The sequence below is a fragment of the Spodoptera frugiperda genome, chromosome 20 (assembly GCF_023101765.2).
Source record: "Spodoptera frugiperda isolate SF20-4 chromosome 20, AGI-APGP_CSIRO_Sfru_2.0, whole genome shotgun sequence".
Taxonomy (NCBI): domain Eukaryota; kingdom Metazoa; phylum Arthropoda; class Insecta; order Lepidoptera; family Noctuidae; genus Spodoptera; species Spodoptera frugiperda.
In genome coordinates, this window is record NC_064231.1 from 10,172,534 (window position 1) to 10,194,689 (window position 22,156).

At 35.5% G+C, this 22,156-nt stretch overlaps 1 protein-coding gene across 1 annotated transcript in view; it reads left to right on the forward strand.

The window, feature by feature from the left end:
* LOC118261877 (uncharacterized) overlaps positions 1-22,156 on the forward strand; it is a 59,805-nt gene that overhangs the window by 12,675 nt on the left and 24,974 nt on the right. The window contains exons 4-9 of the mRNA XM_050701555.1: positions 920-1,028; positions 2,154-2,344; positions 2,712-2,868; positions 3,757-3,882; positions 4,720-4,877; positions 6,546-6,621. Of these exons, the coding sequence (XP_050557512.1) occupies positions 920-1,028; positions 2,154-2,344; positions 2,712-2,868; positions 3,757-3,882; positions 4,720-4,877; positions 6,546-6,621 (817 nt within the window). The remainder of the gene's footprint in view (positions 1-919; positions 1,029-2,153; positions 2,345-2,711; positions 2,869-3,756; positions 3,883-4,719; positions 4,878-6,545; positions 6,622-22,156) is intronic.

Here is a 22,156-nt window from a genome sequence, read left to right on the forward strand (position 1 = left end):
CAATTTCCCATTTTGCGATTTATATGACCTTACAACATAATTATTTAAAAACGACTCTCTATTAAAACAGTAATGTCTACATATTTTAATTGCCAATCATTTTATGTCTGGCTGCCAGTTTCAATAATTCTAACAGCGACCATCGCTAGCATTGGAGCAAAGACAAAGGTATTTTATCCTCACACATTAAGAGTTGTGGGCGAAGTCTGTATGACTGCTATAATTATAAAAAGTATTAACATCAAGTACTTAAGGCATTTCTTTTACGACTCTTATAAAAGCGGTCATGGACACGATCGGATACACATTATTAATCGAATTTGTGACGACATTCAAAAGACGATTGATCCCCGCTAATCCCGGAAATAATCTCTTCCGGAATTAGTATACCACCACTTGACCTACCTGTGCATAAACCATTATTACTATTCCTCTTCCAAGTATTGCTTTGTCTTTAATGTCTTCTAAAAATAATACGAGATACATAAAAGGATTTCTTTGAATCACTAACGCTAATAATATCTATATTTAATTTGATTTTCTGTAAGTAGAAACGTATAAATAAGTTCGTAGATAAGACATTGCACAATCTTATTAATGTTTAACTCTAAAAATAAACACTCAGAATACTAGATACGTCTTTACCTGTAAGCAGATCTAATCCCTCGTTAATCCAACTTACCAGATTACAAATACTGAACAAAGTTAAGGCAATACAGCTAAACCAATGCCTTTGTTTCAAACATTGTAAAGCGTGTCATGCAAATATATTTGATAAATAAATATTTTGCGAAGATAATACAGCCGATGTGTATTCTGAAATGTGTTATCAGCATAAAACCAAATGAGATAAATTATTTATTTTGTTGAATATAAGAATGAATTATTTATTTATGCAATCTGATGTTGTTCTTTTCAGAATCTGGAGTTTCACGGTGTGATGCGATTCTATTTCCAAGATTCAGGTCAGAAGATAGCAACGAAATGTATTCGTGTCGCCTCCGACGCTACTGTGAGCGATGTCATAGGTGAGACCCGACTGCCTATTTGAGTTGTAATGCGACTTTAACGACGTAAAGATGTTTTCACCGTACCGCAGCCACTAACGTAGCTACCAGCAATTCCCTTGACGATGATAAAGTCCGACTTTTCTTTGAAATGATCCTCTGACTAGAAATTCACATAATTGTTCTGAGGAAAGTTTCTATTGTTTAACTTTTTTAATTTGCAAACTTTGTTATTTAACCGAGGGGTTGAAAATGTTGAAATATAATATTTCTTGAGAGATTGTTTATTTGTTACGATAACAAAGCCAGAGTATATGTTACCATTTTTTTGTTCGAAAGTCGTAATTTCTACAAAGTTTCATCGTTTGTTTCGAGCGTAACTAATTTTAAATTAATCTACCACTTCTCCATGTGTCAGCAAAGTCGCAATCAACGATGGTAAATAAATTGTTATCTTAACTTTCGTAATTATTTATATTCGTTTCTATTCCCAATGGAAGACGACATTAATTCAGTACATGACGTTTAGCTTTTGGAAACTGGATATCAAAACCTTTCCCCTGTAGTGTCATCAACAAGTAGCAAATTGCCATTAAATTACTTTGGTCTATTAGAAAACGTTGTAAAAGGCACTATATTCAGGATAATTATGACGGAGTGGTGCAGCCAACTAGTCACCCCCTTACATACCGACATACTTGATAATTAACGGGTCTGCACAACCGGATAACGGAGTTGATAACTTGCTATTACAAAATATAAACAACTTGTATGTTACTAACCTACATCTATGAAATGTAAATTTCCGCACGTACTGTCTTGTAATACATTTATTTAGAGATGATTTACTTAGTAAGCTCGAAACTGTTTATGTATTATCTCATGGTTTACATGTAGGAACAGCCTAGTTTACCCAAACCTTGCTAGTTCCAATGTTTTATCTCTAACTACGTAGGGTTTGCTAAATATCTCGGTATGCTTTGCTGATGTAGTCTTTCTAAATAGAAAACATAGTATTGCAAACACAAGGCTAACAACAGCGTTCAATGAAATACCGCACTTGACAGACTTCCTCGTGATTACGAATTGAACCTCATCCTTCTAGTATGTAAATGTATTGTAAACAAAAATATTGTTCATTGACAGAGACTTTAATCGAGAAGTTCCGTCCGGACATGCGCATGTTGTCGCTGGGCTCGTACTCTCTGTGGGAGACGCACGGGCCGGACGACGAGCGCAAACTGGAGCCGCATGAGAAGCCCCTGCTGGTGCAGCTCAACTGGCACGCCGACGACAGGGAGGGGCGGTTCCTACTCAAGTGCCTTAGCAACAACGAGGTAATGTATTTTTTAAAATTATTCCAATCTATCATCTTTGTGACAATATGAATGAAAACTGACTTTCTTAAACAGCACAGACATTGGTATATCTCTGCCAGTGTCAGGTATACCCTCGACAATACAATAAAGGCGAGACCCTATTAGTGATTGCGGCAACGCCAGGGTTGCGACGACGACGTAGCTGCAGCTGTGTAGCTAGCAGTTCATCCTGTGATCCTAGTGTGGCATACAATACGTTGTTCCGTTGCGATGATGCGACGTAACACAGCGCATCGCACCAATTTGGCCTCGTCCTTAAATTGATATTTTTTTGTCATATTAAGTAGAAAATTATAAAGGTTTTACAATTTAATTTTCTTTACAGATCCCGTTGTCGGCTGTGAACGACAAAGGAGACCAAAACTTTAAACGAAAACTATCAAAACGAGAGAAGAAAGAACTGAAGAAAAAGGAAAAACTATCGAGACTTAAATCCGACACGAACGATGAAAACAGACCAGTCGCAGAGAAACTATATACAGGTGACCACCATAACTGTACTACTTATTTATTATAGAAAGAATATATTACCATCAATGCGATGATGAATAAAATATTATAATTTATAATACTTACAATAAACAAATAGATGACTATGATGGTCAAGAAATAATATAGCTTTTCTTTGTTCTCTCTAAGCATAAGTTAAAGATTTCGAAGCGATACTTTGTCTTCAAAATGTGGCACAATGAACGAAAGGTTAAACTTATACATTTCGGACATCGCTTCCTCATTACAATGTAAATGTAATAACGAACACATAAATAAATATTGAGATTATATAAAGAATCTCTCAAGATTATGATTCATGTGTTTACAATGCACAAGGGAAAATATTCTTGTTTCTTTTGTCTTGCAAGGACAATAAGCTGGTGACACATTCTGTTATACAAAGGCATATACTTAGTTGGAGCTCAAGTAATCTGGATACGTGATAAGCATAGTAAATATTTATATTCATTCATATCTTTTTGCTTAAAAACGTAAAATAACAGAAACGTAACGTAAATAGCAAACTTGTTATGAAGTGATTCATGTGATGTTGATGCCAGATTTTAAAATGTTTGGACTAAAAACTAAACTGCGATGTTTAATAAGGCTATAATTATTAATATTAATTTCGGGTTCTACTTGATTTAAAAGGTACGATTTTAGTAGAGAGCGACCCGTGGATGCAATGTCAGGACTTAGAAATTGAATCTACATACATACATACATACATACATATCGTCACGCCTTTTATCCCCGAAGGGGTAGGCAGCGGTGCACATTATGGCACGTAATGCCACTACTATGTACACTCGAAACACAATAATAAACAACAAACTCCAGAAATAGAATCTCTAATAAAATATTTTGGCATTACACAGAACTGCCGGAGACGTCTTTCATGCGTAGTATAAGTAACCCCGAGGCGGTGATGCGTCGTCGTCGGCAACAGAAGCTGGGCCGAAAGCTGCAGCAGTTCAAGTCTAAGGATGGCGGACCTGATACTGGTAACTAAAGCATACATTTAATATAATATTAATTTTAGTATAGGGAAGCAATGATTATAATACTTATAAACTGGTAAGTAAAAATATTCGTAGTTACAATGAAATTAGGGAAATTGGTTAAATTGAATTTCGTTTATTACAAGTTCAAAGGGTTTAATTATTAACTTTGTGCAAATCCCTCTTTAGTAGAGGAGGCCCATATTGTCCAGCAATCCACTCTCACGGGCTGTCGATGATGATATACACCTCCAGTCAATAGATCCATCTTCCTCAATAGTCAAATAAATTCTGTTAATTAATAATTAAACAGGAAGGACTGTATATAGGGACTTGATTGAAAGTAACATTGGCACTATGAACTTGACATTTGAAATTGTAGTACCTATTTAACAGAACATCTGCCTCGTGAGTAGCATGCAATGGCAAGTAGTTAATACTGACAATTGACTGTTTGATGAGTCACCGACTTCGACACGCTAGTCATAGACAACTCACGCGTCTTAAATTAATATTGTGAAATAAATTATGCTTGCATGCGTTGACTTCCTATATTAGTACGAGTTGGTGTTTTCATGACGACGATTTGTGAATAAATGAATTATGACATGAATAAGTTTCTTAAGCATTCCTCATCTATGAATAATTGACATTCAAAGGCGTGACTTTAATCCTTTTGAATCTCAGTTTAAAAAGAAAAGGAACACGGTAATAGGAAATATTAAGTTATTTACCGGGTTAACCGGGGCTCCGGCTTCAAAAGCAGGAGTAGGAATCGCTTTAGTTTTCAATATTATGTAATGTACAATGTATTTATTAAGTCTTTATGTATTGATGCAGGTGGTACCCTCCGAGTGTACGGTTCGATACTCCGGCCCGACGTGTCGTACGTCACGCTACTGCTGTCAGTCAACGACTCGGCTGCCACCGTCCTTCGGGAGACACTCGACAAGTATGGCATGTCATACCAAGATCCACAACAGTTCTGCATCGTGCAGGTAATGTTACTCCGTGTTTTAAGTCTAAAAATAGAGATCTTGCACATATTTTTATAATAACTATCGTGAGACATACTAGATTAACTAATAATCACGGTTTACTCAAGTAAATAAATGGAAAAAAGCTCTACAAGTTTCGAGTCACAGAGGGAATCTTCATCATGATCAGCGTGCGCTTTCCATTTATATACGTGAGTAAACCGTGATTTTTAGTTATTCTGCACATATTATATTATTATTTTTTATGTATTGGGAGTGAGTCTTATATGTTGCTCACAAGTACAGGCTCTTTGCTACTGCTATTACCCACTTTTGTTACGACCAATCGATTATAATGTTTGTTTCTCTTTTCAAAAACCTGTAAAAAATAATCTTTTTACCTCGAACTTTCTTACTTGAGTAGCGTTTGCGACCACTCTACCTAAGAGGCAAAGATTTGTAAATAAAAGTGTCAACATTTATAGTTTGAGGTTGAGTAGCTAACTGCAAGTGTCAAGAAAGCAAAGTTTAATTTAATTTCTCAGTAATAAGTCCAAGTATTGTGAAGTCAAGTATTCTATCACTTAGATTGATTGTGTACCTCGCCGACTAGACTGCCAGATACAGATCATCATGTTTTGCCAAGTTAAAATTGGTACATGATTAGTTTAGTTTGCGATTAACGACATCTGAACACGGGTTACAAGTTTTTTAGGTTCCGGGAATCGATGGGAAAATTAGTTATTTATTATATATATCTAGCTATGTATTATAGCTAATGAGAAACAAGAAGTTTGAATTCGAACTTGGATTAAGATCCGGCACAGTCGCGGTAGCAACCTAAAACTAATCACACAACTTGTCAGAAAGTAGTATACCTAGTGAACCTCCTTCCTACTAATATTATAACTACAAAAGTTTGTGAAGATGTATGAAAGTACAGCTACTTGTTAATGAACACGCAAAAACTTGATTACAGTTAGGAATAACACATGAGCTACATATTACCCGAGTAACGCTGACGAAGCCGCTTCCAGACTATAGTTTTCCATACAAGGAAAATTGGCTTGATAGTACATCTTATATTCGTATAGTAATAATAATTACAGTAGTGAAATTAATGACATTAATCACTATGGAGTACATAAGGGCAAGGATGTCGTGACCGAAACTAGGCTATTGCCGCGCTGAGGGACCAAAGTTTTATTGATCCTTTGACCTTCATGTAAAACTATTCATTTTGCGGAAAGATAAATACATTTGCGAATGAAACAACGAAATCGGTTTGCACTTACTTTATTTTTTTGTTTCATTTGATGCATGATTTGTCATTGCCTCACTGGTGGACCAGTGAAAGCGAGGGCTGTTGTCGATAGTCTCAGGTTCGATTTAAAAGTATTTCAGCAAGCTCTTCCGGCTTTTCGAAAAATGTTCAGTAATAGCACAATTTAGAATAGTGCTTTGTAGGTGAACCTTTTCCTTTTAAAGTGACATTATTTTATGATTTGTTACCAAATGTTGATTTGTTGCTAAGTAAAAATCGAAGACGAGATCAGAGACAGTGATCAATTTTTGTATGAAAGAGGATTTACGAAGTTTTTCTATCCTTACTTCTTACTTTTAGAGATTAGCAGGAACAGGATTATGAAATTTTGAAGTACCAAGTAACTAAATGTGTATTGTTTTTAGGAGGACAAGACCGACAATTCGGAATACATCTTAGAAGACGACGAATGCCCGCTCGCGCTCATGAATATGACAAGAAGTAAGTACTGCATGCTCCTTATCTGTTTAATAATTTCAACAGTTGACTTCAAAGTGCTATATTTCGTTCGTTGTTTAACTTGTGTGATGAAAATATGGTGGCAGATGAACATAATTCTAAGAATCCGCGGGTGTTGTAAGAGCCAAGGGACTACATTATTGATTTGACAGAGACCAGGCTGCACCATTACTGATAAGTCTGAACTCTTTGAACCGTGATCTCCTACCCAATTATAGCAAACCCTTGTGTGTACTGGAGACCTATGGTCCAACAGTGGACATGTAGACACGCGCTGTTGACGATAAAAACGTTCCTACTGTTTTTAAACAAACAACTCATTATTCCACTGAGTCAATGGATTTTTAAAATGTATAGGAACAATGACGTCCTCTTGTTACAACTGATATTATTCAAACTACAAAAAGAAAACAAGTGAGCGTTGTTCCATCGTGTACAAATTATGCGAGGTCGCGTGCCAGATTATGTAACGCCTGTACAAGACGGCGGTATTGACTGGCGATTAGGCGAAATTGACTTTTATATTTACTGAGAAAATGTGATTAATGAGTTTTGGTTGTTGGTCCGTTGGCTCTGTCGCGTAATGTAATAGCTTATGGTAAGCGACGCAAACTTGTTGGCGCGATTGCTTGCCGCTTCGTTAGCGACGCTAGTTCGCTGGGAAAATTAAGTTAATCAACGTCGACGGTGGCGTTGGATGCATTAAGCGCATCGATAAATAAGCATTTGAATAAATATGAGCTTTTGTTGCTGTATATAAATTTTTAAACAATATCCAAGATAAATAAATTTAGCGTAAAGCTTACAGTTTTCATAAAAATGCTACAATTTTCTTACTAAAAATAATGCTATCTTAGCTACTCAAGCGAGCTGCAGAGAACAGCGTTGTTTAGACTTCGTGCATAGTGAAAATGAGATGACAGCGCATGAGCCACTTGACCCATATGGAGCATTGGAGTTAAAACAATATACTCTAAGTCTCTAAGAATATGTAGTATATGTAGTACCTAATATGCTGATAATATAATATATTTAACGTTGCGCATCATAGCAACTTTATTTTGTTACACGTCCATATAGAAAGCAACTTTTCACAGAAACGAGCGTTTAACAAGAATATTGCTTTGAACTTTGAACAATATTGCATACTATAAATTACTTAGACTCACTTCATGAGATGATGTAGCTATGCCTATTTGTACCAATTTCTATCTTTTTTATTTGTTATTCCATTATGTCTTGTATAAAAATGTTCATGTCGTACAAACAACTTAAACTTTTAGTAAAGGCCGTGTATCAATTACATAATGAATTCTTTAGTACTGTCATATGAAAATATTCTGATACCCTGTATTATAGGTGAGGGAGATGTTGGGTCGGATCACGTACCTGTTTTATAGTAACGTCGTATTTGAACTGTGAAAGGGCTATCGGGAGTTTTTTCGATATTAAGCAATGTTGCCGCCGGTACGAAATAAACATTTGTTAAAGTCCCAGTAAAAGAATTGAGAAGTCAGTATATTCGTGGCTAGAATGCTGACTTAGTTTTTTTCTACAGTCGTTTATTGTACGGTCGGTACATGGTCCTCGGGGTATATTTTGTGCGTCCTTTACTACTGTGTCCGAAGTCGCACACGCGGGACTGAGAGTATATAGCTTTGAAACAAAATATATACCGGTTAACGAACTTTCTTTCCCCATTGTTGGTTTAGGTCAATTTAGGTAGGTTTACATTTAATTTAATTTACTTATAATGAAATAATTCAACATACATTATAATGATATTAAATTAAGTGACTTTGTGAGTTAAAATTAACAAAGCTTGTTAATTTCTCATTAGACCTACGAGACCTACTCGTTGTTTTGATCTGAGTTTTGCCTTTTGTGGTTAACTGAAAACAGAAACTATTTTGCTTAAATTGCTTTTGTGGTTTTATATTTTGCTTCAAACACTTGATTCCAAAATTCAAGTTCCAAATTAATTCAAAATTCACAAGTAATATAAAAAAAATATAAGGCTATAGGTACATCAAATATTTTAGATGAAAACATTCATTTTTGAATTCTACAGACGTAACAAAAAACAAACAACGAAATCGATTTCGCGATGTCCAATCTCGTCGTTGGAATGGCACATATGACATTTCAATCGTAAAATGTCCGTGGCGAACAGCGATGTAATCGTTTTGTCTCCCAGCATATAAAGATATAGCTTTACACTTTCTATTTTGATGTAAGTTATAAGTACGTTATACCGAAACCACATTTACCACTGAAATGACTCCTACATATTTATTCCAAATTATATGTTTTGTTTCCAAATTAAAGGAAAAAAGTATCTTACGATTTTATTGCTTATTCGTTGTTATCGTATAATTTAGTAACAGTTCTTTAAGATCAGATCAAATCCGACTCTGAGAATAACACGTTTTTAATAGGTACTTAGATATAAAATTGTCTAAGCTGAATTAATGAAAGCAGCGGACCAGGATGAGTTTCAGACGAAATTCAGCTTAGCGAGACCGTAAATGATGTTAATTATTTATGATAAAATCCTCGAGGAAGGTTTAATTAGATTCAAAGGTAAAGCTTATTTTAATTGTTGAAATAATCGATAAGCACTATTTTACCTGGGCTATGCAATTTATGATTTCTGTATCAACTTACGTTAAACGTTCACGCGCGTGTCTATATAATAACCTTTTTTGGTTATTTCCCAATAGGACGTTGATACATGCGTATGATTTGCATATAATAGTCATGTTTTTCATGTAAATCATTAAGTTAAAGACTTGCTTGTTTATGAGTACGTAACGTAATATGCTCTATGAATATATACCTCTCTATAGCTTGATGGTGATTGGTTTAGTCTTTGTTTTCATTCAATAATATCATCAGATGTTCGGTGTACTTAACTTGCTCCAAGCCCCAAAAGTTTGACGCAAGACGTCCGATGTCAATATAACTGAAAAGTCCAAATAGTCTCCAGATCCACATTCTATTCGTTCCAACTTAGAGAGCAAAAGTTGGTTCATTACTTGGTGAACTTTTGTTTCACGGCAAATATCGAAATTGAATCTTTCGCCGTCCGATAGATATCGAGATGAGATTTGTCCCCTGTGTTGATCTGGGTTGTTCTGGCTCCATCGGTCATAATCATGTACTCACGTAGACAAACCTAGGTTAGGCAAAATTGATGCATTGCGGCAAAATTAATAACCAAAGAGCTGTTCTCGTTAATGTTTGCCTGACATGCGGTATGTAAAATAACAGAGCACGTTTAGTTACTAAGTTAATTGTATATTCAAATATAAGATTGCCTAGCGACAAGCTTCGCAAATATACCTCCGATCACTGTGTATAATAATTGTCGACTATGTGTTTGTCTTGTATCCGTTTTATTATGGATACCACAGAGCGCTACATTACCAAACTAATTACTTTCACGTTATTACATATACATATCAAGCCACGCCGATTTTGGTTTAGATTAGACAGATCTACGTACATCTACATTAATATGAAATCGAGCTTCATGTAGATTAGCTTATTGAATTTCAGAGATGGTTGTTTTAGAGCCTTGTTGTTTGTTTAGCTTGTTTATTCAGACTGTCTAAGGCCAAACTAGGGTAAAGATTTTATTGACTTTGTTTCACTGCCAATTTTGAACAAATCTATTCATAAAACCGTCAAAGTATTGGATTTAATCTTGATAAATAATGTCCTAATATTAGACATCTATTGACTTTGTATAGAAGTACAATGGTCCAATACTTAAATATAGAACATTTTATGGACATATAAAATGAAATCGAATCTTCAACGGGAAATGAGCAAGTAACGAATTGTCCGATAACGCTTTTTCATCAATAAGCCCGACCTACAAATTCTTTGGTCCAAACTGAAGTTGTAGTACTCAGTATAGATACATAGATTGCGGGCTGGATGCTTAGGGGAGGAACAGTTATAAATTAAATTATTTAGGGTAAAAAGGCTTTTTGCTTAAGACCTGTCCTCAAAACTTCATAAAGAATATTCCTCTAGAGGGTTCCAAGTTCCAAGTTTACGAAAAGTGTTCAATAATTTCAATTATTTATCGTTATCGCACGATTCGTTTTTCCGATTTTCTAATTTCCAAATATACAATTATTAATAAAATTAAATCAATATGGTAGCTCATCTGTTTACCTGTGAAATACATACCACAGCATCGCAAATACAAAAAGTAAGTATACGCTTCCTTCTCTTTCGGGGATAATCCACTATGATATTTTCACTACTGACTGACACATTGTGTAAGATTTTATTAAACGAAAATGCTCATTGAAAAATATCAGCAATTAATCCAAAATCAACCCCTTACCAAAGTTTCTTACTTGAAAGACCAATCATTTATAAAGTTTGCTACCTTAACGGGACAACCAATCCCTCCAATCTCGATGTAGGTATCGTAGAAGTCTTTTCTCAGAGAAACTTAATTTAATAATAGCATTTAGTTGGTGGTTTGTGTGTGTTGTGACTATATCCGCGAGAAGGTTTTTCTTGGACCGGACAATGCTCGCAGCGGTTCACAATGGGAATACATGAGAGGGAACGTGCGGGCGCAGGACGCGGCAGTCGCTTCGCAGACGCCGCGCCACGCGCCTCACTTACCGCGCGCCTCGACATGGATTGGGGCCTCCGCCGTAAGTTCGCACGAGAAAACTTTTTGTTCAAAATTTGCAATGTGATCACCGGCTAGGTCCTCCGCGGCCACCGCCGGCGCCGCAGCCGCGATCGAAGCAGATAGTAAACAAACGCATGTGGTCGACAGAGTAGTCTGACCGGTGTGCCCACAGATGCCGGTCGACCGGCCGCCGGTGCCGGTATTTTTAACTCGTTCCGCGGTTCGATGTCCGTTCCTTCGTGGAATCGATATGCATAATACCGTCCTTGAAAGTCTCAACTTTTGCAAGAGTTAAATAGAGTTATAGTTTCTCAAGAACCCAACAATCGATGTCTAACATATATTCCGGTGCACGACTGTAAGTTGCAAACTTGTTTTGTCATTATGTTGTAGTACTCACAGCATTTCCGTGTGATGCGGAAGTTCCAAACTTTCTAAATCATTTTGTGTCGTCACCGATCAGTTTGCTAGTTTCTTTGTCTTGAGTTAAACCAGTTTTATTTCGCCGAGAATGTCGCTATAAAGAGCATTTTTACTGTCTGCCAGTAAAATGGTGTCTTTCTTTCTGCCAGTTAGAATTTGACCTTTAAGGCAATTTGTTATTGAGAGTAATCCTTAAAGTGACTTGTTAGTGAAGATAAACGACTGCGTGGCGAGAGAAATGGCTGAATTATGAAGGTCTGGCGAACAAATCACAAGTTCTTCTAGCCGTTTCTGCAATTAAAGAAGTGTACATTAGATACTTATAAGAAACATAACGTTTGATTACCAGTTACTCAGGTAGATACAGTAGAAAAGCTTTCACCACAATCGCTTTACGTAAAGTTTTTACATTGAAATACTTGTGTTCACGTCCACTCAGCTTTATTCGATTAATTTACAACATAAAATATAAAGCGCTGCAAATGCAGTATTACATTAATCATGTTTATTGTATCCAGCATCGTCACCTGCCTACATAATTATCACTAACAATTAAATATTGTGCAGCTACGGAGTTCTCTTTACCTACAAATATTGTTATTTTGTTGGATTCAGACATGTTATTTGCATTAAACTTTATCATTGTTTTGGGATGACCCTTTTACAATGTTTGACTGAAAAAGTTTTGCGAGTTTGCAACTATGCATATCAAGATAAAATATTAGACACAATGAAGCTGGTTTGCTAAAAATATTATCATATATATTAACGACATCATTTTCAAACACGGGCGTATTATTTAGAACCAGATCATGTTTTCTGCTCGATGGAATAGAATACAAAGCGCATTAGAGTATTATCACTACCTTTGGCGTATCACGGTGAAGTAGGTCACGAATAATGGTGTCCAATATGTTCCCACTAAACCTATTACAGCCAAGGTGTGACACTGTGTACCCATAACACTTTGTTTTTTACTTTATTTGCGGCATCAAGTTATAAATGTCAAGGTAGTGGACACTTATCCTACACCTGCTCTATTAACCCAATAGAAACTACGTGGAAGACAAATAGTCTGTATATTTAGCTCGAGACAAACTGCCGGACAACGTATACGTTGACCCTTCGCTCGGGCGCGTGTTTGCATACTTATACTTGGCCGTATCCTGCCATAAAATAGCAACTACATGTGCAATTGTATACTCTCCTACTTATTTGTTGTTAACTTAATATTACACTGCACAAGCTGTCGCCATTCTAATGTTTCGTTTCTGCTGCTACTTCCAGCTATTTTAATATCTTAGTTCTGTTTTATTGTTTAATTAACTCTGTGAAGTTTAAATAGTTATTGTTTATACTGTGTGAGGTTTCAGTCTGAAAACTCATTGATTATATCTACAGATATGATTTCATTATATTTAATACTCGTATTTACTTATACCCTAATGTTAACATCCATCCATTCTACGTCTGGAAGTGGTATAATTGAAATAGCTAAATGCTTTGACTTTATTTTAAAGATTTCGTTGTTGATCGTGTTACCGCAAATCAGCCTTAAAACCAATAATAAGGAAATGTATAGATATTTTTAGACGAACCGATTACTGGGTTTGGATCTGTAAGGGCGGTGATTGACGTGCCGGGAAACTAGCTACTTATACTCGCGGCACAAACTAATTAGGATGCTGTACGTATTTTAAGCCCAATACTGTTCACAAACTTCTTTTTTAACTACAGTACCTTAAGGTATATATAGTACTCTTTTTCTAAAGCATATAAGTATGTCCAGTTGGTACATACTACATGCAAATTATGTAAATCATAATCCTTATAAAGAAATTGTTCCTAAATGTTGATATTTGTTTCTTAGTTAACTGCGTATTATGTTGAAATCTCATTCGAAATGGAAAACAGTTGGAAACGATGAACTGTTATAAAGTTATTATCCCAAGATTTGACGGCTAGACCTTTCCTTTGAGGATTTACTTAAGCCATTTCGATGTTTCTCGCAAGTGCCTGTTCAAAACAGAACGGTTCATAAGATTTGTGATGCTAAACATTAATATTTTTGTTACAACGGCACTCCCCAATGTATAAACATCGTAAATATATTTTGGTTACTTAGACGAGAGAAGTTAAAATATAAAATGTATGTTTCACAAGGTGCTATACAGTTATGAAGGTTCTAAAAACTTTGGTCGTGAAAAAATTTCAAAAGAATTATTCAGTATTTATACTGCGGGTTTGTAGGGTACATATTTGTAATTCAGAGGTCATGTAAGAATGTAAAAACAAATACGCTTAAACTACTAATTTTAAATTTTCTCTCGTTCAGAATCTCATTTAAAAGGTTCATAACATTTGCGATCTCACAACCGTCCGGTCAAAAAACATTTTAGGTCATGTTATTTTGTCAGGAACATAATTACTGAACCTTAGGCACTCATAATACAGTGCCGCGGTTTGTCAGTATACTAAAAGAGCTCTTGACGACTTGTTACACGTACAAAAAAGTAATTTTCTTCGTTCATTTGCCCGCGTCACGAATATTTTCATGTCATCTTTGGCTTGAGCAGTCTTTAATGTCACTAATAAACACTTTGACTTTGACTTTGAAAATTGCACATGTATGGCTTATGGATAGATCTTTCGATATCGAAATAGTAGGATGATAACCAGCTTTGTCTATGTCAATATGTCGGTTTATTAATGCAGCATTTAAGCATTCATTATTCATCCGCTCATGCAAAATTCCATATTCAATGGTGATCAGAACCATTTTTTAAACAGTTCTATCATTTTCTTTCTTTCAGAATGCCAAAAGCCATTTCTAATATCTCTTTCAGTTATCATAAAGCCATCACGCTACTTAGAGTTCCTTGGAGAGTTAGAATAAGTTAAGTTACGCGTACCGATATTAACAATGTGAACTCTCCTGAGACGAGTCCTCACCTACCGACATACTTTATTTACCGTATAGAAATAATGCCTAACTGTCGAGCCATGCCAACTGTCAACCATATCAGGGGGAAATGTTCCACAAGCCCCCGTATTGACTTGGTTGCTATATACATACAAGTAGGCGCTAGTTATACATGTGGTGTACCAATGCTTTGAACCGTGACGGTAGATGCGGGATGTCTGTCATGATCACTACGTCTGAAGAAGATAAATGTATAAAGTTATCACGTACGTTATGAAGGTTTAAGTATTATAGTACTTGACATTTATACGATTCGTTAGTTGTCTGACATTTGTTACAGTATGTACAATAGCTGAAGACTAATCAGAAAAGACAAAGAAGACAGTAATATGATTTCAAACAGGAAATATTATCCCGAAAACATAATATTCATATAAACGTTTCGGTCGATGGGAGAATTGCTTCACTTTTGATGCTTCGGGGGGTTGATAACCCATTCACGGTCACATTACACGGTTTTCCAATCAATACCTAGATTCGATAACCGTTCACTATATTATCTACACGATATTGGATATTACGTTGATTTTCCCAGATCCATTATGTTGCGTTTAATGCAGTTGATAGCGTTGAGTTTTTTTATAACATGTTCTTTAAGTATATTGATTTTATGTTATAACTAGCTTCCACCAGCGGACTCACCCACGTTTCCGTGGGATAAAAAGTATCCAAATACCAAATATCATCAAAATACGTTTAGTAGTTTCAGCGTGGTTATGGATTGCTAATTTAAAAATCGCATTAGAATTTCTTTATTAAATAGATTTTAGGCGTAACGTTGTGCGTTTAGTTAGAGCTGGGTCAACTTGTTATTCGCTCAAAGCCATTCTCCGTAACAAGCCTCCATTCAAATTTAATCTCACGACATTTGCTTCAAAGGAATACAGTCTTTGATGGTCTGGAAAATCAAAGGTTTAAAGTTGCAATTCAAATTTATGAAAATATTCGCCGCGCCTGCTTTAAAAGCCTTTCATGAATTTTGTATCGAATGTAATTATGTTCTTCTTTTTGTGGTATGAATAGTGTCAGCTATTTCACATATTTTACTGGTAAAAGTATTTTACCAAAATACATAAAAGACACTTCTCACGTTAATGCAACATGATATTCCATTTTCGCGTATCAAAGCGTCAGCTTGGTGGAAACAGTAACAGTTTGTTCACTAACAAGAATAATATTCTAGATCTTTCTATTATTTCTGTCCTTAAATGAAAGAACATAATTTTAAAAGAGTGCTAATTATGCACCAGTTCAGGTTTTCCACTTCTGCTGAATAAATCTTTTGTTTTCGCTGCATGAAATCTAGGACAAGGCCCTTTTCTTAACAGATTCAGATCTTGAAAGAGGTTGAAATAATTAATTATATTCTTATTTTATTAAATAAATTCATTACCGTTCCTCCGATAAAATATTGTTACCTTTTCCTTTCTCGAACAAGTTGAGTGATATTCAGGAATATTTATAGTTGTTATTCTCGAATTAATTTAAAGTTTGCTGAAGGTCGTTAATTAAAGTATCTTTCTAATAAGTATTGCTTTTGACTTAGTACTTACTTTCTTATTATATGAGACTTAATATTATTCTAGTTTCTGATCATTTGAAACCTATGTAAGCTGACTTTTCTTGTAAAAATGAAACGAAAAATGTCTTGTAAAAACTGTCTTGTGAATGAAATTAATACTAAGATTAACGAAAAGGAAAAATATTTTCAATCGGTTTACAAATACAGTAAAAATTGTATCTGACAGGAAATCGCTGCACTGCATGTTTGCTCCATTTAAATAACAAGCAAACTTTAAATAGGGCAACTATCTGACGACACGAAAACGACATAGTGGGACCATTTAGTTACTTGCAACATTGACATGAATAGTCACTGAAATTGGTTTTCAAACCCGCAGATAAACCTAGGGTTATTATAAGTTTGACGACTAGTATTTACTTTCTGTATTTATTTATCTTTCAACTTTAAAGCTCTTAAAACCGAAATTTAATACATTTTACATCATCATCATACATATTATGAGTCCTGATGTAACTTGAAACTAGTAGAGCTTTCTTCTATTAGTTCACAAGCATCAACATTACATGTATCGTCTTTTAATTAAATGAGATAAAACAATTTCATGTTTCTTTTTCAATGATAAACTAACAACTATTGGGAAAAATTGTACAGAAATGACTTACCTAATATCTGCGACAATAGGCCAGTGATATCACGGACTGCAACACAGAACCGTTTTCAGTATCAATCAATTTGTTATTATTGTATTGTCGTTCCTCGGTAGTCGGTAGTCGGTACACACGAACATGTGACCGCCCGCCCAGCCCAGCGATCATTGTTACTGTTTACGCAAGGTCCGACGCTCGGTGTCGCGACATTGCGTGGCGGCGACCGGGCGACATCGGTCGGAATCAACATGCTATTATGTATGTCGCTGCACCCACCTCCAGTTGATGTTATCATAGCATTTATACACACGCATGGTTTAATTCAAGAACATGTACCACGTATTGTTCCGTCTCAAATTACGCCAATTTTTCCATGCATAATACCTGTAAGACAGTCACTTTAATTTTTTGCTAATGTTTATTTAATCAGCTACAATGTCGTAGTTTGTACAATGAGCATTATTACCTTTATGTATTGAAGTAGAGAAGAAAAAGGAAAGAAGTTAATTAATTAATAAGTCACGAATTTTCAATCATAAGTCAATAGTGTTAAGTCAAATTCTTATACATAACGAAGTAATCAAACTTTTTATCAGTTATTAAGAATCTCGCCTCATGTATTGCTCGTAATTATTCCAAATCGATTTATTTTAAAGTATCTCAAGTAGATAGAAGGGAACGGTTATCGTACTGAATGAATAATACAAATCGTTAAATGTTACTGAAAATAAAGTGTCGTTCGAGAGTCATTTGCTCCAACGAAAGGGAAAGGGTGTGGAGTGGATTATAGTATATACAGGTATATTCGTGACCTTTTAGAAAATGAGGTTTCCTCCTATGTGAACCCGACGGTCCCATATCATTTAGTGTGTAATGTTGAGTGGCGTTTCGTCTGAGCGATCTCTATCCGGCCGCTTAACTACGGCATCGTACTAACCAAGTGTCAGAACTCCACATTGGCCTTACATCTGAACATAATTCATCACATCTCCAGCCGGAAATATCCATTGTTATGTCTCCGATAAATACTACTTGGTCGACACAATAGATAAACTGGTTCAGCAGCTCCGATTCAATATTACTATTTAATCGATATTAAACGTACTACTGAAGGTATTAAATTGAATTCAGCTTTTCATGTGAAACAGGCTGTCGGCGTAGCAAACATTTTAATTATTCAATCTGACATGTGAAATAAAATGACTTCGATCCTATCGAAGTAAGTTGTGTGTCGATTTGTTGACTATTATTATTTGTGAAACGGCAACAGGTGAGGTGATTATACAAATTCGGTAGGTCACGCAGACACGCAATGTATAGCCTCGACCAGACAGCTGAGTCCAATCATTCCTGACGTCCGCCTTCGTCATCTTAAGCTATTTCTTGTTAATTAGTTTCTAACCCCTCAATAACACGCTACATGTCGTACGTCACATCACATGTCACACCGACCACACCGTGTCGATCTAATTCAGGTTTTACAAAAGTGTACATGTTTTTGTAACGATGTAGCTAATTTGTGTTACTACGATACTATTATTTCTATCGTTTATCAAGAACAATGAAAGAATTAATTCATATCTACCAAAGGTTTGTGACCCGAATCAGTTAGTATTTATAGCTCCTTCAAATACGTACATTGGGACATGTATAATTCTATGTATCGACGCTTAGTGGTCCCATAAAACTGGACAAAACCAATAAAGTAGTCCTTAACCTGTATTGCATTATGACTTAAGTGGCGGCCGGCTGGCACCGGTGGTGGTACGCTATGTGTGACGTAGTGGTGGTGTGGCACTCAGTCCAGTTACAATTAGACCGCCGCTCGGTTTGAACTTACTACGCGCTACGCTTTTATAGTATTCGGACGGCAATGGCTAAAGAATATCCTTATCGTGCTCACAGATATGCTATTCAGCAGATCCTTTAGTTCTCGGTTACGAAATGAAAAGAAGGAAATTGTGCTAGGTAATCGTTCCTCACGTTATACAGTGTCCGTACATACACGTGTTGTACAGTGTTCCTGTCCTGTGTTCAGTGTTTTGTGTAGTTTTCAAAGTAAAATCGAATTTTCAATTATTGGAAATAATGCTATAAATGTAATGGAAAGCCTGATATGGAAATTTAATTTGTACTTCCTACCCAAGGTCTTGTGTGTGGACATGGTGTAATTATTATGATACAGATGTTTTACCCAAAGTTAGATGATGAGAAGTTAAAGGAGGGAAAGCAGGATGTGGGGCATGTTCTCGGAGGACGTCAATTTCGATGAAGATGCGGCATTGACGTTTTGATGTGGACGGTTATTACTAAACTGAACCACTGTCTTTGTTATGAGTTTATCAACTCATCAATAGTTTATATTGCTGGTTCGGTTTAAGTATTGATTTTGCCATTCTGTTGAACCCAAGTGCATTGTTTATGTATGTGTATTATATTTCACAAATAGTTCCATAAACCACAATTCCATTGTATGTTTGAGCTGAAATAAGGTTCACTTCGCCAATTTTGTGACTATTGACCCGGTTTCCAATTCAGATATCCATGTAAAGCAGGTACGTAAGTTATATGTTGTTCGTGCTGTTATTTTGTAAAACATTGTAGTACTGTACCTAATTTTGTATGTAGACGTAAATAGAAATACCATACAAATTTTATTGATCAAGTTTGAAAACAATCATATTACCTAATAACTTTCTTCCTACCAATATCCTGAACGTGTTCCTCGATTAATAGCGAATAATCTGCTATTACTTCGTGTCCATCAATCATTACCTCAGAGACGTCTACTATATGATTGATTCTGTTTAATATTGTATATATTGCGAATGACGGATGGTTACGAAGTGCTTCCTTACCAAGGTTAGCCTTTTTCTTTGTAAAGTTAATTATCATAATCCTCTGTTACCTCTACCACAATATTGGTATCTTATCTCACAAAGGTAATATTTAATATTTTTCACTCACTATAAGGATACCTCCTGGCTGTCAATATTTCCTTCACGTTAACATATCTGAAGCAGACGCCGACGCCTACGAAAGTTGTAGCCCGTAGCAACTCTCGTAGCTCCAGTAGAGCAACGGGACAATGTAGACACTAATGATGTTGACACTAGAGGCGGGCTTGTCTCACTCGTAGCACGACCCCCTCCTCCATCACCCCGACTCTGCGCACAACATAACACGCTTTCGAGTGCACTTACCTAAACACGATGCCACTAAATGTACCAAGCACTTCTGTAATATCTTCAAATAAATTCTATTAAGCCATTTTATCTTCTGTGTCTAAAGTGACAGAATGTTCTTTGAAAGCTTGGGATAACATACAGTAGAGCACTTCATTCTTTATGTATTAACTCGTACATATAATGTAGATAGATTCAGTTTCGTTACTCTTACGGCATCTACCAAGTTTCTTCTGCGTCATTATACTTTAACTTTGTTTACGTACCCTACATAATGAGTCTGTCTCACCGTCCCAGTTGGGTTAATTATTTCTTTATTCATTTAGCTAATGTATTTCGTCTCGAGAGTTTTTTGTTTACAGTTTGTTACAGGAAATAACAGCATATAACGTAATTATCTTGCTTATATCATAACTAAGATATTATAAGAAAGCTTTTGAAGGTATACTTAAAACACGCAATGTCCACAATCATTTTAAATAGATAATAACTCGTAAACGAATATTCGTAAATAAAATAAAGCAACTATTTAGTTCTATGTAAAGTGTTAAAATATACACACCATCGCCCGGTCTTTTACTGCATTGTTGAAACTTAACGAACATGAAAAATTGGTTTTGAAATCATCTTATTTAAATCGTATTCGTTCCTGAATATTTCACAATGAAATTTTCAACAGCGGCTAATATAAAATGAATTTCGTTTCGAGGCACACATTGTTATTCGGAACAGGATTCTTTTGTAATACAAATGTGTACTGTTATTATCCTGTTATAATACGTACAGATTAAAATTTTGTTTGACTTGAAACCAAACGAAATATAAAGCTGTTTATTACGACCAATAACGAGATTTTATTATTTAAACAGCAACCTATTTCATTCGATCATAAAAGTAATATATTATTGTTCTTTCGTTCAGATGCTTATAAATACAATATTTTTTTTTCTAAACGAATGGTCTGCTGATATTTTCACAACTTAAAAGCCAATTTTTAAGGTGTTTAAATATGTTTTAATTAGCTTTTAACTTCGGGTTATTCTTGGATACTGTAAATTTAACAAGGTTAGCAATCAGTCGGCTAAGAACCAGCATTACCATTCAGACTTCGTTCTTCCCAAGAGTGCAATGAAAAGTACGTAACTATGAACTTAGGTATACGTGAAGCTAAAGGGCAATATTGTGGGTAGCCTTGAACAATATCCGAGCTTTAAATGAGTGCAATAAACTTTGAACTTGGCAATCTACTAAAAGCGTTGAAACGAAGGTAATGTAGACGTTAGCAATGTGTAATCAAAATTGTAGAACGGACGCTATAGCTAAAGTCACGATTTTGACTCGGGAATATAGGAAAACGGGGGCCAATCTAACGCAGCCGCCTAAACAATAGAGAACTCTACCAGCTAAACTGAACTGTGGTAAGGTTACCTACTACTTTACTATCATCATAATTTTGGTTTAGGTGAATAATCAAATTATTTTTCTATTACAAGTTTAAAACTTTATAATCTTCCTCAACTTAATTCATTCATCGAAAATTTAAATACTAAGTTAAAAAAGCTATTGGCATTAAATTGTTGTAATAAATGTTTTTTACTCTAACTCCGATTTATGATGACATAGAAGTACCTACTGGCTCTACATGTCGAGCACTGGCTGTCAACACATTCGATCATCAATTAAGTATAATTGACAATACGGCTGACCTGCTGTTGAGGCGTCACGTCGACCCAAATAAAACACTTTGAATAATATCTTACTCAAAGTTTACGTACGAACACAAACAGTGTTGTATGTTTCTTTAACAAGCAGTCTGTTAGTCTTACTATCAGACTGTAATTAAACAAAAATCAATAAATACTAGTTAATGTAAATAAGCAGCATAGTATTAAATGGGCACCAAATAGGAATTGGGGTCAAACTATACTAACATTAAACATCCGGAAATAATCCCAAATACAGGCCAGGTCTTCACGTGCCACTGGGCATGGGGAAAATAATATGCACGAGTTATAAATACACATGTATTGCAAGGAAAACTTATAAAATATTTAAAACTTGTTTCTACGAATTCGTCAATCATTGTTT